Source organism: Hyperoodon ampullatus (assembly GCF_949752795.1).
Source record: "Hyperoodon ampullatus genome assembly, chromosome: 14".
In the NCBI taxonomy this organism is placed as follows: domain Eukaryota; kingdom Metazoa; phylum Chordata; class Mammalia; order Artiodactyla; family Ziphiidae; genus Hyperoodon; species Hyperoodon ampullatus.
Window position 1 is genome coordinate 66220832 of NC_136927.1, and position 11113 is coordinate 66231944.

At 50.0% G+C, this 11113-nt stretch overlaps 1 protein-coding gene across 1 annotated transcript in view; it reads right to left on the reverse strand.

Annotated features, from left to right (window-relative positions):
- Positions 1–8812: 8812 nt before the first annotated feature.
- MTCL2 (microtubule crosslinking factor 2) overlaps positions 8813–11113 on the reverse strand; it is a gene marked incomplete at both ends in the record, with an annotated part of 64039 nt that continues 61738 nt past the window's right edge. Inside the window, one exon of the mRNA XM_079720290.1 lies at positions 8813–8965. Coding sequence (XP_079576416.1) covers positions 8813–8965 — 153 coding nt within the window. The remainder of the gene's footprint in view (positions 8966–11113) is intronic.

Genomic DNA, 11113 nt, shown 5'->3' on the forward strand with positions numbered 1-11113 from the left:
CCCTCTTTTCCCATATATCACTTGCTCTGGGGGAAGCCAGCTGCCATGTTGTGAGGATGCTCAAGCAGCCATATGGAGAGGGCCACCTGGGGAGGAACTGAGGTCTCTTGCCAACACTGACTTGCCAGGCATATGAGTGAGCCACCTTGTGGATCTTCCAGCCCCAATCACGCCTTCACATGATTGCAGCCTGATTGACACTTGACTGCACCCTCAGGAGACCCTGAGTCAGAACTACTCAGCTCCCGAATTCCTGACCCACAGCATCTGTGATATAATAAACATTTGGGCATAATTAATTCTACTGTAATAGATAATTAATCCATGTCCTTTTTTATGATAAATTTTGGAAAGTCTTTTGTAGAAAGTTTCAATTCCTTTTTTTTTTTTTTTTTGGCCAGCAGGATCCTAGTTCCCTGACCAGGGATTCAAACCCATGCCCCCTGCAGTGGAAGCGCGGAGTCCTAACCAATGGAGCTCCAGGGAATTCCCTCAATTCCATTTTTGATGACTCTGCATTTATTTCTCAGTGGCCATACCATCCTTCATGGGAGACTCTGAGGTGTCAGCAGTCAGTAGCCAGGAACCCCTGGTGGCTCCTCCCAAGTGACCCCCAAACCAGCCAGCTGGCTGTGGCATTCCCAGGGCTCCTTCCTTCCCAGGCAGCTGGGTGTGGGGTAGAGTCAAGTTTCAAATCTGCTGAGCACCCCACCCACCCAAAATGAGAAATCAGAGAAGAGGCCAAGTCCATGGAAACTGTTCATATGACATACTTTATTTCCAATCTACAACCATTAAAAACGCTTTGTAAGTTTACACTGTACAGTTATTCTCATGTCTGAAATAAGACACGGGGGCAAGGAGAGCTGGCGGATTGGACCATGGTTGTCCTAGCACCCAATCCATCCTGGGAAAGAGCCTTCTGAAGACAGGAGTGGGGAGGAGAAACAGCGGACAGGAGAGGTGGACAGTTTGGCCCAAGGATGCCCTTAGTCCCTTCCCTCCCAAAGGCCTTTCCCTGGGGAACCCTTAGGGCCCACAGCTGCAGGGTCCACACCAGGAAACCAGGATGGTTAGGAAGGGGGCTTCACAGTATTGGCGGGGTTTGGGGAGGGGGGCCAGGAGGAGGAGGAGGAGGAGGAGGGACAGCTTCTGGCTCTCTTCCCCAGCCGCTGGGGGTTGGAGCTGCTTTTTGGCCCTGTCTACAAGGTCTCCCTAGAGGTGAGAGGAAGAGGAGCTGGCTGGGGATTTAGGAGTCTTTCTTTGAGGAGTTGTTTCTTTCCATTTGAAGAGAGGCCATAAGCCTATGGTGAGGTTCCCAAGGGATAAACGGTCTCAGGGTCTTTTGTCTCCCACCCCCACCCCCCAGGACACCCACCTGCTGCCTGGCTGGCACAACCCTACACAATCTTTTGTAAAACTCAGACAAGTAGGAGAAGTGGGTAGAACTGGAACCAAGCCAGGGGCAGGGAAAGGAAAAACGTATGCCTTCTGCCAGCCCCCCAGTTTCCAGGAAGAGGAGAACATAGTTTTGTTTTGCTTTGGGTAGGGGCAGGGAGGGTTCGCAATCTCTCAGGAGTCCAGATGAGGTTGGTGTTTCCTGTTCCTGGTCAGGGCCAGCCTCAGTCCCTCACCAGGCCACACTATTTGCTGGTCTAGATCAGCAGGTGGCAAACTCCTGTGTGTATCAGAATCACCTGGAGGACTTGTTAAACCCCAGCTTGCTGGCCAACCCCCCCGCCAAAGGTTCTGTTCCATAGGTCTTGAGTGGGCCCAATACTTTGCATGTCTATCAAGTGCCCAGGTGTTGTTCTTGCTTCTCTGAGAACCTCCAGGCATCTCATCCTCAGCAACCTGGTGCCCCAAGACAGTGCCAGGGAGCTGGGCCACAGCTGGCAAGGCCTTGCCTTAGGGGCACCAAACTATCTGGGAAGCTGCTGGGCACAGACTTGTGGTGAGCCCCCTGTGCGGAGAAGTAAACTAAGGCACAGAGATCAGTGGCGGAGCTGAGAGAGGAGCCAGGATACCAGGGCCCAGTGGAGAGAGGATGGTGATGCAGGACTCCAAAACATGAGGGATGCTCTGGGGCCCTAAGGACCATCCTCGTGCTTATCGTAAAATCATACAACCAGCCAAACACAGAGAAGTTAAGACATCTCCTGGGCCAGGTCTCCAGACTCCTGGCTGAGGTTCCTTTTCATGGGAGCAGTCTGAGTGGTATCAGAATGGAGAGTGACAAGGTGGCCAGGCCCTGAAGACTTCGGCCCTTCAAGGATGCTTAGGGGAAACCAAAGCTCCTTTCCTTAGACCCTGGGGTCTAGGGGGCTGGTGAAGGGCAGGAAGGGAGTGGAGTAGGGCTGATGGGCTACACAAGGTCCAAGAAGAGTGCAGGAGGGGTGGGGAAGAGCCCCGGGCAGGGGACTCAGGCCCAGCATCATGTCACCAGCCCCCTTCCGTTCTTGGGTCTGTGGGCTTTCCAAACCGCAAACACTGTTGGGAGGGGTAAGGGGTAGTGCCAGGGTGGGCTACAGGTTCTGCCAGGGTGGGCTACAGGTTCTGCCAGGGAAAGCTGTTCCAGAGGCCGTGAGATCCAGGGAAGAGTGGAGAGTATGGGGGATGTCAAATGGACAGACAGATGGACGGATGGCCAGGGAGAGAAGAACCCAAGCCAGGCTGTATCTACTTTCCAAACAAGGCCATGTGGGACTGGGCAGGATAGAGGAGGCCAAAATGGGGGATCCAAGTTCCCCCCCAATTCCCAGTGGAATGTGTTGAGGTCTTGCCGGGAGGCTGTGGACAGAAGAAAATGGGGCTCAAGGGTGGGATGGGGGGATGTCTTTCTGGGCTTGGGTGGGGGGGTGGTCACTGGGGCCAAGCCCAGCCTGAGGCGTTGGGGAAAGGTTTCCCCTTGGGTGTGAGGAAACACAAAATAAAACAGAACCCAGGGAATACAACCAGGTCTGAAAGCAAACATCCGGAGTTGGGAGACCACAGACACGGGAGGATGGGAATGTGAGGCTGAGGGCACAGGGAGGGGATTGCCGAGGTTGCAGGGAAATCCACGGGAGACGAGTGGAGCTGGGGAGGCCGTTCTGGGAGGGCTGAGGCATGGGTGCTACAAGGAAGCCTGGGGCTCAGAAGAGGAAAACCTGGCCATGGGTCAGGGCCACTCACTCTGCTGGTGGGAATCAGCTGGAGAAGAGGAGGCAGGAGGAGGGGAAGCTTTGGAGGAAGATGTTAAAAGAGAGGATGGGTGGGCAGTAGGGAGCAAACATACAGCCCAGAGAGAGGAAGGGGTTCAACCAAGACCACGGAATGGTAGGTGGGGGGTGTCTCACTCACCACTGGGGATGCAGAACCTGATGGGAGTCAGGAAGCCTGGGTTCTGGTCCTGATTCAGCCTTTAACCTGCTGTCTGACCTTGGGTGAGCCACTCTCTCCCTTCTCTGGGCCTGACTCCTCATCCAAAAAAGTGAGGGGATTCGACACAAAAGGACAAACACTGTATGTATGATTCCACTTATACGAGGTGCTTAGACTAGGCAAATTCATAGAGACAGAAAGTACAACAGAGGTTACAGGGGCTGGGGGAGAGGGATGGGGAGTTATTGTTTAGTGGGTATAGAGTTTCAGTTTGGGGTGATAAAAAGTTCTGGAAGTGGAGAGTGGTAATGGTTGTATCAACACAATATTGTGAATGTATTTAAAGCCACTTAAAAATGTCTATGTCTTATGTATGTTTTGCCACAATTTAAAAGAAAGTGAGGGGGTAGGTCCAGTTTATTTTTCTTTCTATTCACTAAGACTAGTGAAGGGTGTATCACCCCTAGGGCCAGGGCACCAGGAGGCTGGTGTGGGGACAATGAGTGTGATCAGACCACTTTCCATGGGTGTAGAACCTTATGCTTTCCCAGGTAGATTCACAGGCACAGTACTGTATTTGGTCCTCAGCACAGCCATGCCAGGGCATTCTCCCACTTCATAGCTGGAAGAACTGAGGTACAGACTAGCCACAGGCTCCGGGGCCAAGGTCATTCAAGTTGGTGGCCGTTTATTATTATTTTAACAATAGTGACCTGGAAACCATCCTTGCATCTTAGGTTCACACTGCAACTGGCTTAGTGGACTTTGAAGGAAGGACACATGCTCGAAATTAGCAGCAGAAGAGTTTGTCTCCTGGGGCAACTATGGTTACATCCCATGACTGGATGATGACATGCTTCCCTTTTTACCGTGATGTGCTTCCCTTTTTACTGTGGCTGCCAGGAAGCTCAAGAGTAAAATTTAATTGCAGGATTATGGGAATCATGTCAGATAGATTTAGGGAATGATAATTCCTCTTGCTTTTTGACTTTCTTTGTACTTTTTTTTTTTTTTTTTTTTGGTCTGCACCGTGAGGCATTCGGGATCTTAGTTCCCCTACCAGGGATCGAACCTGTAACCCCTGCCGTGGAAGCACAGAGTCTTAACCACTGGACTGCCAAGGAAGTTCCTGACTTTCTTTTTTTCTGTTGTCTTACTGATCCTTATGACTAAGATGGTAAATTGCCTCCAGTGCTTTTTGGAAATTCTCAGCATAATTAAATCAGAGTTGGCTTGGGGACCCGGTCCCCTAATTACCAGCTCAGTGCTCTTTTTAAGATAGAACATCATGGTTATCTGGTTAAAAAAAGATGGCCTAACTGTCAGGGCTGTGAACATCAATGGTGTGGCCACTGGTACTCAGGATATCCCTGGGAATTTGTTAGATACGCAGATTCCTGGCCCAGAGGTTGAGGCGGGTCCCAGGAAGCTGCATTTTGGACATGCCCTAAGAGGATTCTGATGCAGGGGGTCCCCACACCACCCTCTGGGACACACAGGTCCAGTGATTCAGAGTTGACTGGTTTTATGTCTGGGTTGGGCAGTGGCATATTCTCGGTGTCCTATACCCACACAAAGCCCCCAGTGGGGCAGTGGGTTGACACAGCAAGCAGGACAGCGTTGGGCTGGGGGATCCAGTGGACCCAGGTTCTAGTCTAAACTTGATGACTTCCCAGTTAGGTGACTCAGCGATGAGACCTGCACTTCAGTTTCGTCATCTGTAAAATGGGAGCACTAACCCCTATCCTGCCAAGGTTGCCTCCCAGAGTTGGCCCTTAGAAGTCTGAAGGAGATGTGGCATGGGGAAGCAATTTCTAAATAGCAATGTGCTCTAGGAGGGGTGTATGGGGTGGGGGGGGGATGATGCTGGTGGGGCTGGAAGGCTGGCAAAGCTGGGGTGGGGAGGACATTCTAGATGGGAGAGGAGAGGGAAGAAGGGCCTGGAAGTTGGATGGGCAAGAGGAGAACAGGCCAGGTGACGAAACCATGAAAGGTGCATGGTGGCAGGCACGAGGGAGCCATGTGGCAATTAGGGTGTAAGAGGGTCAAATCTTGGGCCCTCAACTTTGTCACCTGGGAGAGCAGCTGGTAGAGGAGCGTCCCTGGGGGGACCAAGGGGAGGGCCATTTTGAGCAAGACCTCTTGGAGGAGTTTTTAAAATTGGTCAGCCTTTGGTGGGGAAAGAATTAGCGGGGGGGTGGGGGGAAGGGCTGCCAGGGTGACAGGGACTTGGATACTGATGCTTTGTGCATGCAGGATCTAGGGACCACTGATGTGCCAAAGTGGTTCGACTTTCATTTCAAATACAGACATCATTGCCCCCAGGAGGGTTTAACTTGGCTCTGGGAAGAGGTCAGACATAAGAAACACAAGATCGTCCAGTTTGGGGTCAACCATGCCAACTGGTCTCCCATTTCCCCTCAATCAATTGGTGCCAACACAATGGATCCAAGCCTAGGGGTCTGTAGGGAATTAGGACCCCAGGGTTCCTTGGGACTTTGGCTGAAGAGAATAGAGATGGGGAAAGGAAAAAGAAGGCTAGAGGAGGAGGAGGAAGAGAAGGAAGAAGAAGCTGCTAGGAGTAAAAAGGTAAGGGGCAGCAGGAAGGGGAAGAAAGGGGGAAAGGGCAGTGTTCCTTCCTGGGACCCAGTGCTCCAGGGGAGTCCCCACAGAGGGCCAGGCAGTTTTCTGCTTTGGGAATGTTACCAAGACTTAAAAAGGCATTTGAAGAAACAAACTTAGAAATTACATTCCAAAAGAATAGAGAGTTTTTACAAACCAACCCCCCACCCCAAAAAAGAAAATACAACTGTTACTAATTAAAATGCTAAAAATCAAACCAAACCAATATTTACACGTAACATTTTCAACCCCATCAAGCCCCTCGTCCAGAGGCTTCTGTAGGAACAGTGATGAGTGACCTTGTACAGTGGCATGCAGGAAGCAGAAACTGGGACTTTATTGAAAACCAAGATCTGGGGTCTCTGACACTGGCTGAGGGCTGGGTGGCCAGGCTCTAAGACAATGAGAATGCAAGGACAATCTTGGATGAGAACGACGGTAAGGCTGAACGGTCCGCAGGGTTCAGATCTCACGAGGATTTCTCCCCAAGGCTAGAAGCACAGCCTCCCTGGCCCTCTGCAGCTCTGGGAAGTGCCAGAGGCCTCTGGTGGCTTGTGGCCTTGTGTGAATCCCCTCCCTTGGAGATAACCTTGGAGGGGCCCCCTGACCTCTTGGGTGGGAGCAGTGGCATCCTAGAGGGGATTGGCCCATGGCTCCATCAGCCTGCCTGCTCTGCCCACACAGGTCACTATGGCATGAGGAAGTGGCTGCTTGCACTAACGTAACCCCAAGTTCTGCTGATAGGGAATGGCAATGAAGGAATTTGGGTAACTGGTCCAGGCGCCCCAGAAAGGGCAAGACCGGGAGCTGGTAGGTGGGAGTGCAGAGGCATCTCCTGAGTCCTGGGGGCAAATTAGCCAAGCTGCTGGCTTTTGGTCTTCCTGATGGCAAATTCACAGATAAGCCACTCTATCCTGGTGTTTCCACTCTGAGCCCCCAGCCCATTACAGGCAGATGTGTGGGCATGTGTGTAAACAAAACGGGTTCACTGGCACCAAGGGGGAGGCCATCTGAGTACCCCTCCCCCATCACCACACTGTGATGAGCCACGGTGCAATCCATCCGATGGCTCAGGCAGCTCACATGGGACATGGGGAAGGGTGGGCAGTGGAATTGGGGCTGGGAGGCGAGCCAGGAGAGCCCATAAGGCTAAGGAGAGAGGCTGGTGAAAAAGCTGGCAGGCTGGTGAGAACTGAGGCAGGCTGGCAGACACTCTCAGATCCATGTGCAAAGCTGCAATAAACAACATTCTTGAAGTTCAGTCCTGTTTTCCTGCGAGTTCTCACTTGGGGAACTTGGAGAGATCTCCATGCTCTTGATAAAGCCTTAGTAATCCGTGTTTGACTCATCGAACCAAAAAAGGTGTCAGAGGGAGGGAGGAAAGTGAGAAAGAAAATGGAAAATGTTTGGGAAGCGGTCCAGCCCTCCACCCTGTCTGTGAGCATTTACAGACTCACGTCTGGGGGTTGGGGAAGTACCGGGTGTTGAGTGTAAAGCGGTGCTCTGAGGCCAAAGGGTCAGCAGTTTGGGGGGAGCAGGCTGTAGGGCTCCAGCTTTGCTGGGGGGCCCTCCAAAGCTGACCTGGAGACCAGAGCTCGGCTGCTGAGCTGCCTCATCCACACAGGGGACCCTGCGCCTGTCCATCGTGTTAAAGCCTTGCATTGTCCCAGTGGCGAGAGTACATGGATCAACCTCCAATAAATTACCTTAGGGGCTTTGGGGTAAGTTAAATTATTAAAATAAAGTAAAACCACCTTAAATATTTATAGTAAGAAAAATTCAAATAAACAACCGAGGCAAGAAATGTGTTTCCAGGCCCCAGTCTATTGCCATGTCCTGGGGCACTGGCCTCTCGGAATGCTCCTTGGCCTGACCTGGCCATCTGGGAGTCTCTTACTGGGAACGTCTTTGCCCTCCACCAGCTGCAGGATGTAATCACTGTGGAGATGCAGTGCCCCTCCAGGGTGCCAGGGAAAGAGACCCCAGTGATCAAGGCAGTGGGCAATTAGGCATTTATTTATCTGTGCACCAGGTCTTGAGATGGACTTTACCTATTTCTGTCCTCAAGGAGTCTCCTGGGAAGGTTGGGGCCCCCCAAGTCACCTTGGCAAGAAAGGCAGTTCCAGTGGCTCCCCAACCCTGAGCCCCTCGTCTTCTAGTCCTTGCTGCATCCAAGCTACGGGCAGGGAGATCCAGGGCTCCAGGATTCCAAGCAGATACTTGACCCTGGTTACCGCCCTATCATATCCCCTAGAGCCACAGCAATCCAGAGCAGCAGGGCTGGGGGGAGGAGGCGGTGGAGGGAAGAAATGGACGGGGTGATGCCCATTTCAGCTCCACCAAGAACCCCAAGTTGAGCCCTAGAGCAAAGCCTGTTCTTCTCATTGGTGTTTCTTCCCCATGAAGAGGGATGTGGTTGGCAGGGAACGTCTCTGTGAGCCCTTTTCCCTGAGGGGCATGGCCGGAAGTATATCCTTTCCTTGGCTCTTCTGAGAAGTGGGTGTGCCTAGAACCAGGCAAGGCTCTCCCTTATGACCCAGGGATCAGCTCCCAAGGGATCTCTCTGGAGATGCTTCTGAAGCCCAGTTTTGGTCTTTCTCCCACTCGCTGCCTTCCCCCCTGGGAAGTCAGAGATCGCCACCCAGCAGTCAGCAGGAGGCCCCGCTTTACCTGGATGGGAAAGCCCTTCTGCGGCGGTGGTGCAGCTGCTGTCCCTCCTGGGCGAGAGGTGCAGGGGGCGCGGGCCCCTCACCTCGTCTCCTCTCCGCGGGTTCCCTCTGGCTGTCCAGGGACTGGGCTGGTTGAGGTGGGGAGCTCGGCTGCTCTGTCACTCGCTGGGGGGGGCTGCCCTCTCCTCCCCACCCCAGGCGCACTCCGAAGGGTGCAGCCTGCACTTGGAAGGAGAGTGGCGGACGGCAGAGCGGGATGGCCGGGCGAAGCAGGAGGCGAGAGACTGGGTGCTACAGTCACACACGGCATCCTGGGAGGAGGGAGGAAGAAGTCGGGAGGAGCCAGGAGGCACTGCCCACCCAGGGACTGGGTGGCCAGGCAAGGAATTTGGACTCAGCTCTGCCCAGGGACCAGTTCCCAGGGGCTGTAGCCCCTCTCTGGACCAATTTTTAAAAATTATTTTCTCCCATTAGAGCACTAATGAATGCTCATAAACAACCTTCCAGAAGGTAATAAATTCTGGAATATAGAGAGAAGAAAGTAGACATTGTCCATGAAAGATAAATTCTCAAAACATTGCACACACATGCATTTACCCAAATGATTTCAACCCCTACAGCTTATTTTGTAATTGCAAAACATGAACACTTTTTTGTCATGTATGTCCAGATCTCCTTCTTTTTAATGGCCACATACTATTCCACTGAATGGAAGTAGCTTGATTTATTTATCCAATGCATTTTTTTATGTGGATATTAGGTAGTTTCTAATTTCTTTTTACTATTACCAACACACAGGGATAATGGTTAAAAGTGCTGCTGTACATTATTTACAATTGCCAAAACCTAAGTGTCCATCAACAGATGAATGGATAAAGAAGATGTGGTATATATCTACAATAGAATACTACTCAGCTATAAAAAAAGAATGAGGTTTTGCCATTTGCAGTAACATGGATAGACTTGGAGGGCATTATGCTAGGTGAAATACGTTAGATAGAGAAAGACAAATACTGTATGATATCATTTGTATGTGGAATCTAAAAATTACAACAAACTCGTGAATATAACAAAAAAGAAGCAGACCCACGTATACAGAGAACAAACTAGTGGTTACCAGTGGGGAGAGGGAAGGGGGGAGGGGCAATATAGAGGTAGGGGATTAAGAGGTACAAACTATCAGGTATAAAATAAGCTATTGTACAAGGATATATTTTACAGCACAGGGAATATAGCCAATACTTTATAGTAACCATAAATGGACTATATCCTTTAAAAATTATGAATCACTATATTACACTCTTGTAACTTATATAATATTGTACAGCAACTATACTTCAAAAAAAAAAGTGCTGCTGTAAAACTCAATTGCTTGGTTCAAATCCCAGCCCAACTATCTACCAGCTGTGTGAACTTGGATAAGTTATTTAACCTCTTCGAGCCTTGATTTTTCCTGCTCTAAAATGAGCAGGAAACCTTTGTCAAAGTTGTTGTGAGGGTCACATAAGGTATATGTGAAGCATTTGATAGCGCCTATTAAGTACTCAATAAATCTTAGCAATTTTTATTAATAATGCAATACATTTCTTTACACGCGTATCCACCTCTGTGAATATTTCCATAGGCTACATTCCTAGGAGAACTACTGGGTCAACAGATAATAAGCACATTTTACATACTGAAAAACATTTGGATCAACTGTGAAACCAACATTCAAAATATGGCCAGCTTTGTACCTCTGTTTCTTTATGTAGGTGTGGTTATGTGGGTGTGATGAATAATTTCATGTGTCAGCCTGACTGGGCCGCAGGTCCAGATATTTGGTCAAATATTATCCTGGGTGCCTCTGCAAGGATGCTTTTGGAAGACAGTAACATTTAAACCAGTAGACTGAGTAAAGCAGATGGCTCTCTCTAATGTGGGTGGGCCTTATCCAATCAGTCAATGTACTGAATAGACCACAAAGGCTGACTCCCCCTGAGTAAGAAAGAATTCTTCCTTCTTGATGACCTTTAGATTGGAACTATGTCAGCTACATATGCTGTACTGGAGCTATACTGGCTCTTCTGGTTCTCAGACTTTTGGACTCAGACAGGAACTAAACCATTGGCTTTCCTGGGTCTTCAGCTTGCAATATAATAAATCTCTCTCTCTCTCTCTCTCTCCTCTCTCTCTCTCTATACACACACACACACACACACACACACACACACACACACACATAACCACAAAGCCTATTGGTTTTGTTTCTCTGGAGAACTCTAATACAATGGGTGTGTTCAGTTTGTGAGAATTCAATAAGCCATATTCTTATAATATGCTCAGTATGTATATTAACCTCAAAAAGGGTTTTCTTAAGTTAAAAAAAGAGGAATGAATATTTAAAAGGTTTTTTTTTTTTAAATGCAGCCAGAGAGTATAGGGAAGTAAGGCACTCACCATACACTCCTGGGGGTTCC